The 22,288-nt window shown below is 39.3% G+C and overlaps 1 protein-coding gene across 7 annotated transcripts in view; it reads right to left on the bottom strand.

The window, feature by feature from the left end:
* The window catches only part of LOC148823179 (histone deacetylase 9), a 178,701-nt gene that overhangs the window by 56,052 nt on the left and 100,361 nt on the right, over positions 1-22,288 (bottom strand). For 6 of the 7 annotated variants that reach the window (XM_088928539.1, XM_088928542.1, XM_088928543.1 and 3 more), the window contains 3 exons: positions 21,615-21,822; positions 20,863-21,080; positions 16,321-18,340 (listed from right to left, as the gene is read on the bottom strand). In XM_088928539.1, the coding sequence (XP_088784665.1) occupies positions 18,008-18,340; positions 20,863-21,080; positions 21,615-21,822 (759 nt within the window). In that variant the 3' untranslated portion in view covers positions 16,321-18,007. Of the gene's footprint in view, positions 1-16,320; positions 18,341-20,862; positions 21,081-21,614; positions 21,823-22,288 lie in introns of those variants that run through there. The other variant, XM_088928544.1, reaches the window with a different exon arrangement.

Raw genomic sequence — 22,288 nt, 5'->3', positions numbered from 1 at the left:
CTTGTAGAGCTGGTTAGTCTTGGCATACTGGAAAATAAATTGCAACAAGCTGACTGTTTTCTGTCACTCATTCACTCATATATACTTATCAATGTCATTTTTTCACTGAGAGAACTATTTCAGTGCCTAGATAGTTTACCAGTAGTTTTTCATCTTTCTTCCTTCTCTCAAATATTTCCATTATCTATATTTCTACATCTGTGTCTCGGATGTCCAATTTCAACAGAAACTTCTCCTTTTTTTGCCCGTGTCTACCTTTGCAAATTTCTAGCAAAGCATCAAGGGGAAAAAATGGTAAAGTGGCATGATTTTGTCCATTTAAAAATTGAAATGATCAGGGTTTGCTGGTCTGAGATGGAGAATGGCACCCCCCTCCTTGATGACAGGCAGCATGGGCAAGAGCCAAGACTATTGACCTCCCTCTGAAGACGAGATGCTGAAAAACAGTATCCCAACCACGCAATGTGGGCAAGAGTGCTTCAACTTCGAAATTTCCTAGAGATTTTTTTTTTCAGATTTGCTCTCCTATTCACCAGTCCTTTCATTTGATGTATCTAAAGCCACATTATTCAAGACACACGGAAGACTTGCTTGGAAATTATGTACTGCTGTGTTGTGCTAAATGTGAAAGAGATGATGATGAGAAGGAGGAGGAAGAGTATGAGGATGATGATTGGCAGTAGCAGTAGGCAGGGAAGTACAGTAGTAGCAGTGATTTTCCAACATGAATCTTGAGGACGACAAAAATGAGCCAGCTGACATCTTTGTACGCAAAGGAAAAAAATGCTTAAAAAAAAGGCTTAGGAAAAGTTCAACCTTAAAGCACGAATTAACATCGAATGAAGCTCGAGTTAACCCCCTTCTCTCCAAAAATATAATCTGTTCCCTGAAGCAATGTGCTAAACATCCACCTCTCTCTGACCAGGGTGACCTTTGCTCAGACCACAGGCCTGCACAGTGACCAAAGGACAACTAAAGAGTGTTACTAGTAATACTTTACAGCTGTCACGAGAAGGAAGTCTCGAAATACAAAATGAAGGCATTCAGTCCAAGAGGGACACAAGGCTTGGGCAAGGCCAGGATATTTTGAATCCTAGTTCTAAGGTCAGAGGGAGGCACATAAAGATTAGCGATTAGAGGCATACAATATCAACTAAGTGTTTCTGACTTCTCCGAGAAGTCAGTGCTTTTATGATTGCAGAGCAGAATAAAAAGCTCAGCCCTGGGCTATTTGTATAAGATATTGAGTTAAGCATAACCTATTTAGCTTCAGCATTCCAGAAAATATTCTTGATGTCTGCTTTTCTTTGCAGGAAAAGTAAACAGTATTAAGGAAAAACAGGATTGATTCCAAGAGATAAAAGCCATAATTAAATTTGTTTTAAAGTCAAATGTTATATTCTTTTCTTTTTTCAGAAAAAAAGGAGCTCTTTGTTTGTTTAGTTTTGGCTTTTTGTGTGTCACCATTTTATTTAAAAATAAAAAAACAGGAAACATTACTGGTTAGTGGTCCTGTAGTATGTAGACTCCTTATTTGTTTCTTGTGGGAATAAGATTATCTTTTTTTTTCCAATGTAATTTGCAGTTCTGTTTTTTCCCTTTACATAAAACCTGGAAATAGGATTACAATATATGCAAAGATGATGACTATTGATAAAATATGGAATTGTGAAGTGTTACAAAAATGGTAACTGAAAGCATAAATATTTTTTCCATACTGAATATAATATAAACTATACAGATTACCGGCTTCTGACAATCACAGTCATATTTTTGTCATTAGCATTAAAAAGTCAGATTGATTTTTATTGAACTACATAAACAGTAAGTTGAGTAAATTCAGGAACATTATCTTTGATGTTACTGCCTGTAACTCTTGACCTCTTTGGAAATCACTGTGATAAAGAGTCTGGTTTGATGAAAATGTGGATTATATTTGCAGAGAAATACACAATTGCTAGACATAATTATGGGCGATTACAAGGTTTTTAGAAGTCTGCTCACTGTTTTTCGTTGATACTGTATGAAGTTAGAAGTCCTTTTTTCTCATTTATATTTCAAAACCAATATCATAAACATTTGCCATCTGCTTTCTGAAATGAGGGTCTTAAAATTCAAGTGATACTTTCAGAACTACTGTTATAACTTTAAGGGTAGGTGATCTTACTTACCACTTACTCATAACTTACAAATGCTCATTACTACACAATAAAGAGTCTGAAAATCACAAAAATAAAAGCGAATTATATGAATAAAACAATAGTATCATAAGAAACCTGATGGATTTAAATAATACTCCAACTTAAGCCATGTTTGTAGACTAGGGCGTATAAGCCCAAAGTACAGTATAAGCCATGTTGTAATTTTCCAGATACATGAGGGTGTGAGCATTCCTAACACTGCCAGGCTGACAGTCAGCACTCAGTGAACCACTAACTACAAGCAGAGCTGACTGGGAGAGTGGAATAGTTTGGCATTGGCTTGCAGTGGAAAGCAAAACCGATGAGCCCTAGGGGGTCATTTATCCCCACACTGCGTTCAAGCAACCGCACATACTGGCTAGAACCACACATCTGTTCTGACAAGGAAAGGACAGGTCTGCTCTCACAGGCAAGAGGACGCTACGCCCCAGAAACCAGCAGTGGGGAGACCCCAGTGATGCCCAGGTCGTGCTGCTGCTTCCTGCAGGGGAGGCCAAGTTTGCCAGCTTGTTTCCCAAAGGGGTGCTGCCTTCTGTAGGCCACTGGGGTAGCTCAGTATCACCTATCAAGGAAGCCAATCAAAGCTTGAGATAAACCAGCTCCTGCCTGCTTCCTACCCTTTGAACACTCCAGGGGCACTCCTCCTCTGTGCCTCTTATCTAATTAAACTTGAAAAGAAATATTAATCCTTAAAGGACTCAGATAACAATATAGATGACACTGGCCAGTGAGACTGACAACTATATAAACTGTTTTCTTTTTATCTGCTCTTGCGTGTTTGTTTCATCTCTGTTGATAGTTCACTACTGGAATTCTTTTCATTTTTCAAGACAGAGCAGCGAGTATGATGCTGGTTTTATGTGCTTTTTTATAAACGGTTATGCAGTTGAATCCCTGGCATCTCAGAGTGACTTGTGTAAGGTAAATGAATTTTAGGATCTTTGGTTTGCCTGCTTTAAGCACCACAGTAGATGAGGTTTATTTAAAATCTGCATGTCCGTTAGGGAAATCGTGACTTTCATAAACACACAACAATACACATTTCTGCAGCATTGGCCATTCAAATACATACAGGTGATTGCAAAAGAATTTGGAACAAAGGAATGTTTCTTGTTTTATCTTTCTGCTTTACAACACTCGAAACAACACAGAATAAAACCTGGAGTGTACAGGTAAAGTAAAAGATTCATTTTGCACTTTTATGGCTGACAGGTTTGATGGGCTGATTATCCTTTAAGTTCTCATTGAGTTACGATCTAAAATTGGATCAGTTTTGTTGTGTGACTACGCTACATCCTTATACACAGAGTTCCATACTCTCTGATTTCTTTACCGATTTACTTAACCAATGAACACATTTTGCAGTCTGAGGTTTGTGGTAACCAGGCCACAGAGAAATCACAGAATTCAGAGAACAGACAACCAAACAGAAAGCAGAAAGAATACTGTGCCTCTATCTGTAGGAGATAAAGGCACAGTGCTCAATACATAGGCTGTGCTGGAACTTCTGGTGCCTGTTCTAGAGAAAGAAACAAGCACTTTGTACAGATCGTAAGTCAAAATGACCAAGTGACTATAAATAGCCTCCAGCTGTTTAGTCCTTTAACTTTTGTATCTTAATAAAGCCACCTGCCCATTGAAAAGTGTTTGTAGGAATGGCCTTTTTATTCACCAAAACCCATGGTAAGGCATGGTGACATGGAAATTAGTGTAGCTAGAGCTGCTTAAATCGTTTTTTATCCATCAGCATGCATGGTCTGAACGCATTAGTCAACAAAGGTCTTTTGTTGCAGAATATGTGTTACCTTTACCCAAGCTGGAAAACTTCAACTGCAGAGCACTTAGGTTTGACAATCTGGAATTAACATTAACTCCAGCTCAAAGGATCTGGGCAGAGAAATAGTAAGAATTAAATACCTCCGTTATAGCAATCAAGCTGCCAGTGTACTGTTTTCTAGTTAGAGGTGGTCCATTTTTACACTTTGCAAAAAATCTTTCCTTTACTTTAACGCCAGAAACCACTAAGCAGCACTGTCCCACCGATATAGCACGTTAATAACGCATGGAAAGAAAAACAAAACATTACATTAATTCTCATACTTGGATCCCTTCACTCTGTATTTCTTCAGCAGAAAAACTAACAAAAAAGTTGGATAAAGATAACAAGCCTCAATCCACAGTATGTCCCACAATTATTTTACTGCCATCTTCAATTTAGCCACACAAGCAAAATTTGCAGAAACTGGTTTGAAATATTGCTCCTTTATGACTGAGTTGACTGCTCGGAATAGGTTTGCTTGATAATTTTGGAACCACCAGTTTAAACTGGCACAACAAAGGATCTGTACAACGCTATCTATAATAATCGTGTCAACTGCCAGTACTATAACATGTGCTGTTTGGGCGTTTCTTGGTCATGGTTTCTCAATCCTCACAGTATTATTTTAAACTGGGTTTTCGGGTTCTTTTCTGTGCAAATCAGCAAAATACAAAACGACACCAAAGCAACACAACATTCACCCCCACACCCCATAACCTGCGTCTCCCTCTCTGTCATCCACTCCACTTCAACTCACTCTGCGTTTCCCCATGGGCCCTCAAAATAAAGCTGGGCAGTGAAGACGGGAGGACCATGCAGAACAGATTATCCGGTGATGTGATCGCCACACCCCACAGGAACATGGGTCCAAGCAGCAGCGAGCCCATTGGAAATACTGTGAAGATGCCAGGATCCGGCGATTCTAGGGGAGCAGATGTGGAGATTCCCAAAGAAGAGCCATCGTCTTTTTAGCTTCAATCAGACCAGGCAATAGGATCTGTTTCTGCCTCAGCAAGAGGCTCAAACTGGAGTTCTCCTTCAGCGAGAGAACGAGCTGAGGGCAAGAAGCCTCCTCATCACCCCAGAGTGCTGCCCCATCTCTGAGATCCTACCACAGGATCTGTGAAATGATCTGAGTAGGGAGCTCCATGGAAGTACTGTGGGATCCAGTGATCGGGAATGTGGAAATTCCCAGCTCAGCAGGTATCAGACCTTTTTAACTCAGAGGCTCAGACTGGAGTTTTCCTTGTTTGGAAAAGTAGAAATGTGTCTAAAGCCTCTAAAGATGTTACTATATTTTTAAGAGAGAGAAAGACAGACATTTGTTTTTTTTCTGGATTTTAAAAAGCATAGTCAATTTTTTAAGGTTCTGGTTGTTCTTAAAATATGCTGTTCCTCAGTGAACTAAAGTAGTGGAGAAATTAATCACAATCAGCTATTTCAGTTGAAGATGGAGTGCAGAAGTAATAGTTTTTCTTTTTTAACGTATTACTGAAATGTTTAGTAATAGCGGAGATCTGTAGAATTATCTGGAGAGCAAAAAATTACCGTCTGGTGAAGTAAATCAATACCCAACCCAGCTTACAACAAGGGCCGAAGCATCACGAGCACAGATGTCAGCCAGAATAAAAGAGAAAACATCAAAGGCCGCAATGTTTCTTCTTTTATGAAGAAATGACAGATAAAACATGTCTCAAACACACCACACCTCTTCTCAGCTTTCTGTTAGGAAACAGAAAAAAAGCCCTTCTGTGACATGTGCAATGAAACACCAGTTACAGTCATGGGATTTCATACACTTCAACATCTGAAGTCAAATGTTACCTTCTAGAAACTGTTTGTATTTATTTTTTCATATTTAGGTTTTTCTTTCTGCTTATGTCAGTATTAAAGAATGTTCATCCTGCAGCTTTTGCACAAGAGTTTCCTTAGGACATGGCAGCCACTCTGGAAAATAAATTATAGATTTATTATGTGTAAAACAGTATGCTACAAACCGTTACATCTGGTTTATAGGCAATCAGCACCAACATCCAAATGGTCAATGATTAGCTATGAGTTCTTGTCAACAATGGTGATTCATCACACCTGTCCCAAAACTATTACACTTTCTCCTAGAAGAAATAAGGCTTTGAAAAAACTTGGGAGCTACCTCAATGTGTTTTTTAAAGTCGCAGCCCGGCTTAACTTATTTTTCTTTTGTCTGTATTTATATTCAGGCCTTCAAATAGCTGTATGCAAACCAAAATACAAAAATGCGGCCTTCTTCCTCCTATAGAGAGTACATTTGTAGACCTCATACAGTATGTTCGTAAATTACTCATTCACCTCTCGGATTGTGGTGGGGTGGTAAATGTTTTGTATTGTCTGCAACAGACCCGTTTCTCTGGAGCAGGTTCACCACGAGAAGAAACAGCAGCCATGCAGGCGGATCGTGCCGCACTCTTGCCTGTCCTACAGTAGTTGCTTTTCTTTAATTGGATGCATAAGATCACTTCTCAATTTTGAACACAATCCAGAAGGAAACTATTTCAATAATGCTAATCCTCTCAAAGTACTTGCTGTTTTCCTTGCATAGGAATCAAACAGGACTATCCACGTTTATCAAGAGATCTAACTGAGAATGCAGAATATAAGCAAAGAATGCTCTTCGGTGGACAAGCTGTCCTAAGCCTGCTAATAATTCACTATGATCAAAACATTTTTTAAGCCCTGCAGCTTTTAACTCATTTTTGATATTCCTAGAGTTTGAAAGCCTTACACTGGCAGGATTTAAAATTGCTTGACTGTAACTGAAACATTTGTACTCAGCATTGCAATTCTAGATTAAGGGAATTCTGATCACATGCTGATCACTTTGCTGAAAGTGCTCTACAGAGGATGTTTAGGCATCTGATAATATGATAATATTAGCATAAATCTGTTTTGTTTTTTCAGACTAGAAAATAAAAAAAATCTTTCAGTTGAAGATCCAAAATGCACTAGAAAATTGTAAGAATGTTTTTTATCTTGGCATCAGTATGAATCAGCTTTGTTCTTCAGTTTCTGTTTGGTTTGCCTTTTTAGCTTCTAGGTAATGTCCTTATTTTCTACAATTTCACACTTGGAAACTATGCGTCTCTTCTCCTTTCACTAGTGACAAAAAGGCTTAGTCGTGGGTGCTGACCAATTGACCAAAATTCAAGGAAAAGAATAGGTCCTATTGACAAAATGGAAGTCCTTGACTTTTCCAAAGGCTGTTCATTCCGAAAGTGTATTACCAGCACACTGAACAAAGCGGTGCCAAATAAAATTACTTTTTTAACTAAACAGGAATAACAAATTTAAAATTACTTGGTGATTAGTTATCAATTACCATTGGTAAACTGCAACATTAAATCTTTCTATAAAGACAAACCAGTCCTACATACACATCAAGGTATATTGTACCTTGGTCATCAGTCTGTTTTTATCCATGCATTAAAATCCTAATATTATGCAATATGTGTCTGTAGCTTAAATTACAAGCATACACAGTTCACAAACATGAAAGAAGCAATTTGATCGCAGTTGCCATTAAAAAGACCAGCATGGTAAAAACTAGTGCCTTATCAATACTCTGTAAATGTTTTGGCACCTTACCAAACATGTTGTTAATTCGAACATGTTTTAGCTACTCATATGTCTTGTCTTTAATTTGCCAGCAAGTTTTTCCACACGTTACCCAAAGAACTAATACTCAGGTCTGCAATGTGCTTATTCACACTTTCATTCATACACTCTCTTTTGTACTATGAGACCTCTGTCATTTAGCTAAAGAGCAGTTGTTGTGGATTGGTCTACTGCTTCTTTGACACAGCTGCACTCCTCACTTCTGGACCTCTGTAACAATGCCAGCATGGTTTCACAATGGGCTTTTTGGGGGTTTCTGTGATAGGATTTGAAGAAAGCGCACAGAAACAAGTCAAGTCCTGGGGTGAGGCAGACATGAGGCTGTCTTCTTCCTGCTGGCAACGAGACCTTGGGCAATGCAATCAGGGCTCTGACCCAGACAGGTCTGTTTTAAATGAAGGCGTCCCATATCCTGTTGTGGAAAGCTCTGGGGGCAAGACTCATTAGGTGATCCCTCTCTGGATTAAGTTCTCACACAGCAAAAGGATGGTCATTGTAGCTGGGACCTTTCTTCTCTGGCACTGGTGCTTGTGATACAAATTGCCACAGTGTCTCAAGGATGAGATGGGGTTTTTGCCTTTTTCATACTCACTTGTATGCAGAAATTAGAACCTCAGCCTTTTTTTTTCTTGCTGAAATGTGTTTTCCAGTTGAACACGGACACACCAGCAGCCAATGCTCTGGGCTACATCACACGCTGAGATACATGTAAAATACAGCTTGTTTTAGACTTACAAGTAGGCTGAGTCACACCGGGCCACGGATCAAACCCACGACCTCCCAAATGAGTGGTATTTAACCACCAGGCTATTCGCTTGGTCTGCGCTAAATCTGACTGCTGCCTCAAAACAAGGTACACCCTTATGAGCTTAAAGCTTTTAGCAGCTGTTGAAAGCAATTCTCGTATAAGAGCTCGGCCAATGAGGAAAATAAAATGGCAACACTTAAATGTATTTGCAAAGAAACACTGTAATGCACTTTGAACGTGCCCTGTGAAAATTAAAGTCACATGTTCATAGTAATTCCAGACGATCAGATCTCTCACAGGCTTCAGACAGTTTTCGGTGTTTTAATATTCATACTTTTTGTTTAGAAACAATGACTTAAATGAGAAACTACAACAGCATTACTTTGTGTTGGATTAATTTTTCATATTAATAATTACCAATTACAATAAACAACAAACGATAAGGCAGTATTTTTGCATGGTCATTGGATTTTCACACAGCTTTTCCACAGCGTAATAACACGATTTATGTTTAAATTTAAAAAAAATTCGCCCCACGGTGTTATCACTGCAGGTCTATCAAAGAAGCAACAGTGCCAGAAAACCTCTCAAGCTAATGAGCAAAATAAAGATCAAAGTTTTTATAGGAGAATATTGCTATTTATGTTTCATTAATTGTCTTTTAATAATGTTATTCTTTCAATTTAATGCAGACACTTTCTTTCCTATTCTAATATGAATGAAATCTTTTGCTGTTTTAGGAGGAATGCAGCGCAGGTCTGCCCAGCAGGGGCTCCTCTTTCAATTTCAGAAAAGATCAAAAGCAAAAGAGGGAGAGTTCATTCTGGCGGGATCTTCCTGCTGCCAACAGGAGCTCTTTCCATGCCTTTTCTCATGTATCATGTTAGCATTTAAATGCATGTTGTGTGCCAAAGTATTTTACACCCTGCCTGGAACAACAAGAATACCCCTTGTCTTAGCAAAACTAGTCTATAAATACATACCCGTTCATTTACGTGACTCACATTTCTTAATATACTTTTATATCTTTCTAGAACAGTTAGAACTAATTCTGTGAGAGAAAAAAGAAGGACGTAATTCTCTCTGTGGGGTCAAAAGTATTTTAAAACACTGCTGCATTACTCATATTATTCGTACGCAAAATTAGTTCCCCATAATACCGACACTGATTCCTCTTATCGCTGCAATCCAATGCGCTGTATTCTAATGCCACATACCCGACATAACATGCCAGACCGAAAGAGAGTCTGAAACAATTTGCATTTCTTTCACAGTGAAGGTGGAGTCGGGTTCTGATGTTCTTTTCCTAGATGTGTAATTGTTTTCGTGCTCATGCCTGCACTGGGTGTCGCGCTCCGCGCTCATGTTTGCCCACAGTGCCCCAGCAGACTGTGGCCGCGGGGCTGTGCCTGCACACAGCAGAGCCCCACCACTGGGTCATCCACGCTCCCTCAGCAGCTCACCCTCCCCGAGTGCCCCGAGCCAGACTCCGTCACAAAGACTGTCCCCTCTGGAGCGACACTCTTGGCTTGGCCTAGCCTGTTATCTTTTGAACTTTCAGCCGGAGCTCAGATCAAGTGCCTAGAAATATGTTTGCCATCGTTTTGTTTCTGTTTGTCAATTGTCAACGATCATCAGTTGATTTGGCTACAAAAAGCTCTGTTAGCAACTCCGAGGCCCAGCGGACCCATCAGCATGGCTAAGCCTGAGCAGTAGAGCTGGGTTGAGCTGGGTCCAGCAGAGTGATGATCCAGCTCCTGGTCTAGACTTCACAAACAGGACTGAGCACCGAAGGAAAGTGTGTTTTCAATATTTCATTGATATCAAGAATCTTGCAGAATCTCTCATCACAGAAGGATTGAAACAAGACTTTTTTTTTCTTGGAGTATGCCTTCTCTGGACGTTCGCTGGCTTTTCCTGAACTCTGGTGTTTTCCGCTACATACTGTAAGGATTTGTCACACCTGCCAAGTCTGTGCATGGCAATGCATTCACAATTGGCTTGCAGTGTCAGAAAGAGAGAGGTGAGCATGAAGCAGATATCGCTCATATTGAAATTTTTACCCTTCAGGCAGAAAAACAAATAAAGAAACAGCTCAACACTGTCCATCTTTCTGACAATAACAATACTTCATAAGCCTAAGGCAGAACGCCCCTGGCTGGCACGTGAGAGATGTCATTAAATTAAATGGCAGGAAACATCTCTTCCGTACGTCTGGCCACACACAAACTGTAACACTAAATCCTTTCTTCATAGGGTTCAGGGAAACATACAACAAACTTGGAAATTTTCAGTGGACTGTGTTTCTTAAAAAAGAGAGAGAGGCACCCATAGAATAACAGTGAGTTTCCTCTTTGCTTATTATCCTGGTAGTCTGGCCTTAAAGAAACCTTATTTGCTTTCACAACTGTTTCTTTGGGAGGGGGAGGAGGGCATGCAGGTGGTAACACACACACTCATACACTCACCACTGTCACACTCACACTCACACACTCGCTTACCCACTCACACACTCGCTCACACACACTTACACACACATTCACACATACACACACACTAACACTCACTCGCTTACACACTCACACTCAGTCGCACACTCATACACACATTCACTCACACATTCACACACACACTCAGATGCACACACACCTACACACACTCAAACACACTTACAGTACATTCATTCTCACACACACACTCACATAGAGCACACAGAGTTCATGAACCCTAAAACTGAAGGTAGTGGTATTTTGATATTTGAATACTTAAAATCTAGAAATACCCTGTGCGAATTCTGTATATACTCTTATTTAGTGTACCTACTCTCTTATGCAATCACCTAGAAAATGAACATTAGGAATAGGCGTTTTTTGATGCATTGTACCAGCCAACTGTAAATTGCTCATCAAATCTTAGATATCTTGGAGGGGTGGCTGACTTAAACGGACAGCTTCTGAGAAAGGATTTTTTTTGCTGCTCCAGTCTCCTGGAATTAAAGAAAGCAGGTTTGTACTTATTTAATGTGCCAAGTAGTTCCATGAGCTCTCAGCACAGGACTGTGTGGCCCCGAGCCGCCTGGCTGGAGAGAGAGAGCACGATGTCAGCTCCACTCTGGATGCTCCTCCACAACCTCTCAGCTGATTTATTACAGCTCTTGTGCTCTTAAGCATTTGTATATACCCAAATAATGGTTTTGCACAACTATTACAGCTCAGGAATAATGTTGTTGATTTTTTTTCAGAGGGCCCTTGACAGACCACCTCTTGATGTTCATACGAGATAGATTCAGCCAATTAAAGACTGTGTATTCCAGGACACTGTATTTTGATTAAATGCGGCAGACTGTGCCCTGTAAAAGACAAAAAACAGTAAAGTTATTTCTATTAATGCTATTGTGCTTTATATACTATGCTTGATATACTGTAGCTTTACTACTGTGCTGTTTAATTTTGACAGTTACTGTACCAATTGTGAAATTCCCACTCTCCTGATTAATGTACAAATGACTGTATTCATAAACAGGCAGATTTTATATAATGGAATTTGACAGCTTTGCACAAATGTTATTTTCAGGGGTATTTTATTTTGATCAGTCAAACCTGTCAAATACAGGATAGCATTTTGCTTCTTATCTGTGCAACAGGTAATTTTTCTTGTGCCATGCGTCACAACCAATTGAGAATGTTTTGAATAATCAAGTAGCAAAAGAAACATTTTGACAAATTAGTTGGCCATAGCATTAAAAAAAGAGCACTTTACGTTTGTAAATACGTTTGTATTACAGCACCAAATCTTGAAGAACAACAATATCAATATTCAGCAGTATCTGGTGCCGTTTTGGAAACGTTTAGGAAGAAACATTAATTAATTCAATATCTAGTTGCATACCTTGGTCAAATGTACTAAATTCGTTCTTTCTAATATCCATTTACTTCATCAGGGGAGAGTAGCTTGTTACTTTTTCTGTAAACAACTTTTTTCCCCAAACATCATAAAATTGGGGAAAAAAGTTGTTTACTGCAAAAATAATTTTTTGCAAAAATAACCCCTAAAATACAACCAAATGGCTCCCCTGGAACCCCTGGACTGTACCAGCAGTGACACCCCAAGCCTGTTCTGCCCCCCAGTCGCCAGTCAGACAGGCCAGGATTGGGGCTGTCTGGAGCATGGACACTGGGGCTCCCAGCACAGTGCCCAGGGCTGGCATCAGACCAGATAGCTACTGTAGGTCTGCTTTCTGTTCCTGAGACCAGCATCATCCAGCAAGAGGGGGAAACACAGAGGAGGACGCAAAACACCACTTGTCACCCGAGTCTCCGACAGCAGCTCCATTTCTGACCACTGAGCCTTTTGTTACTAAACAAATCAATAACTCACTAGCTTTGCAATGCTAAAATCCAAAAAATCCACTAAACAGGAGAGATTAACTCCACGCCACAAGGAGTAAATAAACATCAGCCATACCGCACCACCCTTAGCTTACTGCTTTAAGCTATGAAAGTACAGCTAGACACTGTGTATAAAACACACCCGCAATGATAAATCCCACTTCGGTGATCATGCAGATACTGTAGTTTCTCTTTACAGGAAAATTTCAGAAAAAATTCTGCACTGATTTCAGAGCAGCAGTGCAGCTACTACTTTGCTGCTTTGCAATACAGCACTTTATTGGAAAAATTATGTTTTTAAAATAAATTGGTGACCTAGGCTTACATTATAAGTAATGTGCAGTACTCAACTTTTTGTGCATACAGTAATTCTATATATATATATTCCTCGTGTTCTCCATTATATTATAAGTAAAATCTTTTGTTTTCAAATTGAGTGGCATAATGAATTAAATAACAGTAAAGCTGAAACTACGATAATACTAGCAAAAGCTAACATGGTCCTGTTATCTTATTATGATTTTTTTTTCCTTAGTAAAAGCAACATTATGAATTAAGGCAAAGGCAAAGGCAGAAAAAGCAAACAATAGTGTTAAACGAGCAGATAATCTAGGGTTATAAAAAGTGCCTGGTTTTAAACAAGTTAGTGCAATAAAAGAGCTAAACTAATCTTAATATGTTAAAAGTGTCTGAATGTACAGTACTTAAAAACTCTATGTATTAATATGTTGTTAGGTTTTGATATGTGCAATAACTCACTAGCTGTTATTATATTAAGGAATGGGCTGGACATGATTTTCTGATCTATAAGATACTTCCCATCTTATAGAATCTTTCACAGTCTGCACACGCAAATATTTAAGTAAAATGTTTAATGTACATAAATATAAGTATATGGAACAAGTAAAGGTTTATTCCATGCTGAAAAGAGAAGAAAGAAAATACAATGTTCAGCTGTGGAGCCCTCTTTGGGTGAGAGTATTGTTTGTTACATATAATGTTTAAATAATTAGGTATAAAAAATAAAAATGGGTGCATAATGCCAATTATACATTCACTAGATTTACATATGATTAACACAGATTAACAAGGTGTGAAAATAAAAGTCGTCAGGCAGCACATGAGAAAGTGCCCTGCAGCCTCAAGACCTGTATCAATGTGCAGTACGGCGAGTGATAGTGCTGAAGAATTTTAAATGCTGTATGTGGTGAAAACTATGACCCTTGTAACGAAATTTAATGTGATAAGAGCACATAAATCAAAGCCTTTAGCGAAGAAGGCATCTCCTATTGACAGATCGTATTCCATGCATGCCGAGGAAGAATCACGAAACCAGTACTGTTCGCAAAATGAGTGGGTGAGAAAGCCAACTCAAACTGTGAAAATCGTGTGTCACATTCCTTAGGGTACAGTTCGACGTGCAAGGCGGCGGATCCAGAAGAGATCCGGTGAAGGAGCTCGCTGCAGGTGCTGCGGCATTTCTGTTTTTCGAGAACAGAAAGAAAAGGCTCTCAGTGATTAAAACATTTGCCTTTTCCAAGTGACATTTCCTTCCTGGGTTCACAGTATCCATCACTCATTTACAACCATGCAATTATCATCATGGTACTCACTTAATAAACAAAGCACAGTTTGCATCATACAGTATACCTTATTATTTAATATTAGGTGTATATTATTTCTTATATCAAATATCAAATATCTAATATGTATATGAGTGCATATAAATAGAATATAACTTTACAATTTTAATGGTACTGTACATCATGTCAATATGAGCACAAATATGTAAAGAACAAACTTGAACAACCTCACACTAACCTTCACAGTGGTGTCTCCAGAGTCACTGGTGTTGCAATCCTCACCTGTCCCAGTGTTAGAAACCAGCACCTGCGTCACTACCAACTGATTTCAAATGTCATTTGAAATAGAGCTATTTATGTGTCTAATATACAACGAGAGCCTGTTGGTAGCTGTTTGGGCCCAATGTCTTTAAAATTATCATTTGAAAGAAGGCTGATTTGGCATCAATGTATGGATCTAGCTTTCTCAATGCCCTGGAATGGTATTATAAAATAATTTCTATTGGTTATATCATGACATAATATTACATAAATATTACTATAGGCAGATAACACTACAGTACAGTATATTGAAAACGTCATAGGTACACTGTAAAGTGTCCATTTTGTTTTTTTGTAAATCACACTGGTCAAAGTGGGGGATTGTAAGATGCTGCTTATCTCAGATGGGTGGTAAATGAAAAAAAACAAATAAAAATAAACAAAAAGAAACAGACATTAGGCATGAGTTTTACATACACATAACATCAGGAATTCTGCATAACGCGAAGGTCTGTTTTTGTTTCCCACTGTTCCCATGCGGTCAAGTTGTCACACTAAGACATGGAAGAGGACTGAGGTTAGAAGGACTGGAACTGAGAAGGACCTGTTCTTTTGGTATTTAGATCATGATTCTTCACCTGCAATCCGAACTGTAAACATCCAGCACAGCATCCGCAGTACAGAGCCCAGATCCTCAAAGACTGAAGCTACTCTGGGGTTTCAGTCTTTAAACTAGTTACTCCAGCTAATAAATGACCTGCTTGTGCCAATTTCGCATACTTTTAGGGCTGTAATTCAGAGGATGCATAATAAACTATAAAGCTCAATGGATTGCAGCTCTCAAGGGTGATGACTGCTTTGGAGAAATTATCTGAAGATACATTTCAAGAAAATACTGTAGCATCATGAACAACTTAAACCACATTTGATAAAACAAAACATTACCCTAACAAACACTGATACTTTTTTTCTTAAATCTTTCTCACAGGCCTACAGTAAAGGTTAAAAAGAATCCTAAATATTATCTGGGGGGGGAGGGGTGAAAAAAAATCCTTCTACAAGAATGTGATTTTGGAAACACTTCCTGAAAAGAGTTAAGAAAGAGGTGATGGTGAGTTTTGCCGGAAACTGAGCATGGTTTGAAAATATTCACATTCTCTGGGGATTGACATTAAACTATCCATAAAATAAAATATCAAGGAGATATAGTACATTGAACCCTTGCTTTAATGAACTTCGGACTTAACGGACAAAATTTGAAAAAGGGGAATTTTGTCTGTAAAATCAGAAATAATGGACTAACTATTGTTACTACCTACTGTATTAGTCCTTTAAACTGGGGATTTACCATAATGTCAATTCATGGGAGTAAATAAAAGGAATTCATGCACACCTACTGGACTATTTAAAAACAAACAAAAAAAACTAAAAACATATAACATTATCCATTAACATGAGCAACTGCACACTACCAATATCTTTTGTAGCCTGGCAGTTCTAGGATAATGAATAATATTCACAATGTTAAAGAAATATTCCAGATTCACACACTGAGATGTGTCCCTCAAGGAACAAAACAGACACACATATATAATTGAACATATATGTACAATACATACAGAACTGTTGTCCGTGCAATACATGAAAGTTTAAACTGACCAGAATAGAGCACAAGAAAGGGAATGAACTTTATTTAAAAAAAGATAAAAGATTTTTAACAGAAGGCAAAATAGGGAACAAATACAAACAGTAAATAACAACATAAAACAGAGTTTCTCCATCAGCAGTGAAGATGAATCTCATTACAAATTAAAGGAATAAGTGAACAAGTGAACATTTTGTTTGTTGGTGATTTTGATTTAGAACAATACAGAGCTTGATGACTCGATACATTAAAGAGTTGATCTTTTTCGTTTCTAATCCCCCAGGTGTTTAGGTGTTTTACTGTGACAATTCAAAATCAAAAACAAACAAAACGTATCACAGTTACATACAACATGATTGATTGAAATTAAATTTTAATCCCCATCTTTTGTAGATAGAGCATGCTGTATCTACTGTACATGTAGGAAGTAGATGCCATTTACAGCTACATTGATTCAAAGGACTGTTTTTCCATCAGCTTTTTTATGCTTTTTCACAAAACTAGGCAAAAAGAGGGATGTATTCTTTTTTTAACAACTTGAAGCCTACGATAAAAGGTAAACACATCATGAGGGAATATGAAGGAAATGTTTTGTTGAAAAGCTTCCTTAACCATTTCTCTGCTCACTTTGTTATTTTCTGACAATAAATCAATTCACAGGCTGCCCTTTCCAACTTTCTGAGTAAAATACTAGCCTTTTCCTACATTCCTCAGCAAATGAATCATTTGGACTTCTCGCTTCCAAAAGGAATTTCCTGTCCAGCCTCACGGAGAAACTTCACTGCTGGATCCTAGCAGGAACTTGACAAAGCCTCGATTTAACCACAGAAAGACAACAGTGAGCCCAGGTTCTCTGTTACTGTGGAACATGCCACATTACTGTATATCATTTAGGTGTTTTCTGTTTTTTCTTTGCAGATGTTTGCAAAAGTTAACATTTATCTAGATTTAAATTCCCAAAACAATTCCTTGCCTTCATTAAAGCACTCCTTAGAAACAGACCGGACAATTTTACAGACACAAAATAAATAAATAGAAAAATACTTTTTGATTGTGAAAAACATCATGATTCACATTTGCAGCACAAGTTAAAAATAAAACTTCTTGTATTTTTACGGCCCTGGCTATGGCGTAGCGATGTTCAACAGCCTTTGCAGACTTTCACACTGTAGTCTTTATTTGTAGACATCTAAAACAGGCAAATGAATGCGCCACAAAAATAAATAAAAATCTCTCTGAAATAAAAAGGAGATAAAATGCACAGGTACAAGAATGTCTGCTGAGTCTGGCAGAAAACACTGGCTTTGCTATTTAGCTGGAAAACAGAAGGATGCAATATTTAGGTAGATTTTAAAGAACTGCTGGGAAACTAGTAATCAGGCTGTTCTTCCCAAAGCCAATTCTAGTCTATGACATTCTCCTCTTGCAATATTATATACAGAACATTGAGAACGAATGTTACAGAGACCACGACACAACTTCACAAACAGAATTTGTCAAGGGATTTCTCTCATCACCTTCTGACCACCCAAATCATGTCTGCAGCAGGCGAATCATTTGCACACAGCACAGGGACAAAATCAAAGCTTTGCCATTTATTCGGGGGGCAGTGGGATAACTCAAGAAGACACTCACTGTCACTTTGCTTTGTGCACTGGGAACCTGGCTTTTCAGCAGTGAACATGGGCAAGCTTAAGTTCTGTGCACTAACTCAAATAATAGCTTTAATGACCAACCTTCGAGCAAAATCTTTCCCCTTTACCTGCTGCATAAATCCAGTCTGTTCCTTGGCATCACTTTGATTGCTTAGGCTTGCATCATCACTGTCTGGCGGTTCCTCTTTCACTTTAATAACTCCGAGGTGCGCTCCAGGGAAATCTCCTTCAGAGCTGCTGCTGCTGCTGCTGTTGCCGCTACGGTTCCGGCTGACGCCACAAGAGGGCGCTCTGTCCTCCTGCATTGGCTGATCCTTGTGATTTTCTTCTTCTGTTTCCTCCAGGTGGCTGTTCGGCTGTCGGAGCTGCTCAATGGACTTTGAAAGCATCTGTAAGGCAGGAGTGAAAAGTGGTTCAAACCTGGATCAATCTGTTCTGTAGAAGCACCAATATAGCTTTAGAAATAAAGCCAAAAAGGTATTTTTATCACAAATAATATAACAAAGGCCAATAATGGCCAATAACTAACTAATTATGGTTAGTTCAGTCATGTCAGAATGACCTTACAATGCCTGGTGGTGTATCTGGGCTGTAGAGTACTATAAAGAGCCTCATTACAGTGTGGCCAAAGTAAGATAAACTAGGACAACACATGAACACATTTCTGGCAGTATATGTGATCTCCAATACTTGACCTTTTCTTGTTATTAGTCCTAATGTGAATCCAACGGTGCCATAAAAATTGTATATATATAACACAAACAGGGTGCTTTTAGGAGAGCATTCTTATAGGTACTTGGCTGAAAGGAAAAGTAGAGTGAGCCAATTAAGCTGTAAAATAACATTGTTTCTTTAAAAAATCACTCTTTGTCATGTTAAAAAAAAGTAACAGGAGCCAAACTGTGCAAAACGGAGCCAAACTGAAGTTTTACATGTTTTCAGGAAATTAAACAGTACCTAATTCACAGGAGCCCCCATTAAGAGCGAGCACACGGAGACAGAAAACGCATTAAAACAAGTCGCTGTGTAGCTGTGAGAGCCCAAACAAGGAGGACATCAAAGTCAGGTCTACCTGACTAGCACGGCAGGAAGGAGGAACAAGCAAAGAGCTTGGCCTGAGAACACAGGCCCTTTATAAATATCCAGCAGAGAATCACCTTTCTTCTTTAAGCATTAGTAAGTGCTCTCACACCTCCTTTTAAATCCATAAGCTCTTGTAAAGATCCATTAGCGTCTCCAACAATGCAGGTAAAATGTTGCTAAATGCAATGCCACTCTTGTTAATTTCACCGCTTGAGTTTAATTGGGGTAATGATTCAGAAATTCCAACTGGTAAACAAAGGCACCTAATCCTTGATTAGGACCATTTATAGCTCAGCCCACTAAAGTGTTGTGCTGTTGCCCATAGTTACAGCACCAAATGTGACAATTAACAGTTGTGCTGATTATTGGGGATATGATATTGACAAGTAGTCAAACTTTTACATGGGTCACAAGAGCACCATAAAAAAACTGTTTTCCCTGTTAATTGTTTAAACCCATAATCGGAATTGTATAGTAACACTGTCGAGTAAAAAGCAGGAAAATGTATTTTATCGAAGGTAAAATCTATCTAATGCAGCACCCTTCGCCATAGCCTTGCCAGCTGGTACAATGCCAGCGTTGACTGAGTCAAAGCGAGGAAAAGATTATTTGTCCACTAATGACATTTTCTTAGGTGTCCCTTTCTCTTAATTTGAGCAGGGAAGAGCGGACAAAACCCTTACATTCAGCATTTTGAGCATTATGAGTAGAACTAGAAGAATGCCAGTGGTAAAACTGAGATCCTCCAGAGATCAACCTCCCAGATTAAGTGTTTTGCTCCCTATGCATACTGGGCTTATAGAAGCAGCAGTTTTTTTTTTCTGCAAAGACAGTGTGTGAAGGCCCATTATTGGGCATGGGCATGGGCTACTGTTGTGTCCACACAATGACTTCTTTCTCCCCTTTGCTATATATACTCATTGGCGTGCATATTTACGGGGATAATTATGGCCAGTGCCTGGTCTGATAGCAAGGTCAAGGCATGCAGAACACAGAAACACAAATATTGCCATAAAGGAACAAGAGCTTGTATTCTGTGCCTCGGTTTCTCTTCTGAACTTGGTCGAATTCGATTACACGGGGTCACACACTTACGCTGCAGAGACCCAAGGATAACAGCATTAGTGCGAGGTTTGCTTTTCAAATGCATTTGAAAGTTAAGGCCACCTTTTCTTTCCGAGCTCCAGAAATGAAAAGGTGTGCAAGGCTCTTAGTGAATTAGCTCTATGTACAGATCACCACGGGATTTTCACCCGCAATGACAGGGCCTTAAAATAAACTGTTTTGCTTTTTTAATCATGAATTGTAATATGCAGGCTTCAAAGGGATTTGCCAGTATGTTGTCAGTTTATTTTTAAGCCTTGTGTATCAGAAAAGATTGTATCAATGCTCACAGGAGGATGTCCTCTATACTGTACAGGCTCAGAGTCTTCCTTGCCAGTGAAGCTCTATGCAGTTGCACGGGCACAGAACTGGCTGATGGAAAGAAACTGTAGGAATATCTTTGCCATTAGCATTTTAGATAATGGGCACTTTTGCTAAATTTATTTGAGTTTTGGATATATATCACCTGCGGTTTTCAAAGGCATGGTTATCACCGCAAGTCAGCTGCAGATTGTTATTTTTAGCATGGCAGGAATATATTATCATTAATATAATGTTGGAAGAACAAGCCGTACAGCAATAGCTTAAGAAAATAAAAACAGAAGTTTTAGAACAGTCTACACATGATTAGCAAAAAAAAGCTCTGCCACTGCTATATTATCAGTGTGCAACAATGATTAAATTAAAGGCCATTGCTGGCCCGGGTCTGGAAGCAACCGTTTACCTTGTTAATCTGGATCTGCTGCTGATACTGTTTCTGCTTCTCCAGAAACTGCTGGTGCTGCTGCTGGATAACAAGCTGGGCCAGGGTGCTCTGGGGCAGGGGGGCAGACTGCGTCCTGTTCAGAGGCCGGTGGCGCGGCAGTTTCTGCCTCCCGCTGGACACAGGCCTGTCCTTCATTGCCAGAGGGGACTGAGGCAGGACAGGAACTGAGCCTGGACCTGCAGGACCGAGAGAAAATCACCCTGCGGGAGCTGAAGCAGGAAGCCCCTGTGAATCTTCCAGGCTTGGATAGAAATGCATCACTAGTGTACAGTATGTCTGCACCCGGCAATCATTTCACCCTAAAATAAAACCTTAAACCAGTTTCCTTTATAAATGTAACTTGAGCCAGCGGGTCAGGTCCTTTGGAAATAGAGCCTGAAAATGAAATCCCATAAACTACATATACAGTATGTATGTCGACAGTACAGTATGTCAAATGTACAGTACTGCACAGGCTGGCAATCTGATAAGACAAGAAAAAGGGCGTGCCTTTCTACAGGTGGAACAGTGATGAATTGTGCCCTTCAAAGCCTCCTGTCCTTAAGGTTCACTCGTACTCTTTGTTTGTGGAAACGTATTCATCTCACTGATAACAGCTGCAGACATTTATCTAATCTCTCTTGCACATTTGGATTAGAGAATTTGCACCGGTGAATCACCACTTGGTGCTTTCAGAATCATAAAAGCACAAACATTTCAGGGGAACGTACCAGAAGAGAGCATCTTTTGCTGTCGCATTTGTTCTTTTAACAATAGATGCTGCAGGAGTGCCTGGTGACTGTTATTCACTTTTGCTTCCAAGGCAACAGGAGGAAGACCTGACTGAAGAGGCACCCCTCCGACATACTGTCCTGGCAAGGGCTGCCTCATGGCCTGCACAGCGGCCTCTCCGGGCTTCTCCTTCAAGCTGGTGGCAGCCTGCGCATAACAGCAACAACAATAAGAAGATACTTATATTCTACTGCACGGATTACATCTCATTAGGTGTCTTAAAAATAGGAAAATATGGTACCACCATTAAAAAAATAAATGCTATTTACACAATACAGTGTTCTTAAACAAGGTCAAATTCTAATCTCGCACTTCCACCCTCTTATGGCCATCTTTTCTACACCCTTCCTCCCATCCCAGCTGCACCCTTGCAGCTGCCTCCCTGGTTCATTCCCCCTAAGTGAGGGGGCTTGTGTCAGTGCTGATCTCTGACCAGTATTGTCACTTCCTCAGCCAGGTGAGTTAACACCAAGGAATTAAGTACTTTATCCCTTTATACTCATCAGCACCTTTCATCCTTAATATAATTTGACCCAGCTACTGAAATATATAATATGGGAAATGCTTTGTCACTCCAGCCTGCATGGATATTTCTTTTGCTTGTGTTTTGACA

This window comes from Atractosteus spatula, chromosome 12 (assembly GCF_055471065.1).
Source record: "Atractosteus spatula isolate fAtrSpa1 chromosome 12, fAtrSpa1.hap1, whole genome shotgun sequence".
Taxonomy (NCBI): Eukaryota; Metazoa; Chordata; class Actinopteri; order Semionotiformes; family Lepisosteidae; genus Atractosteus; species Atractosteus spatula.
This window is presented reverse-complemented; position numbering and strand designations above follow the sequence as displayed.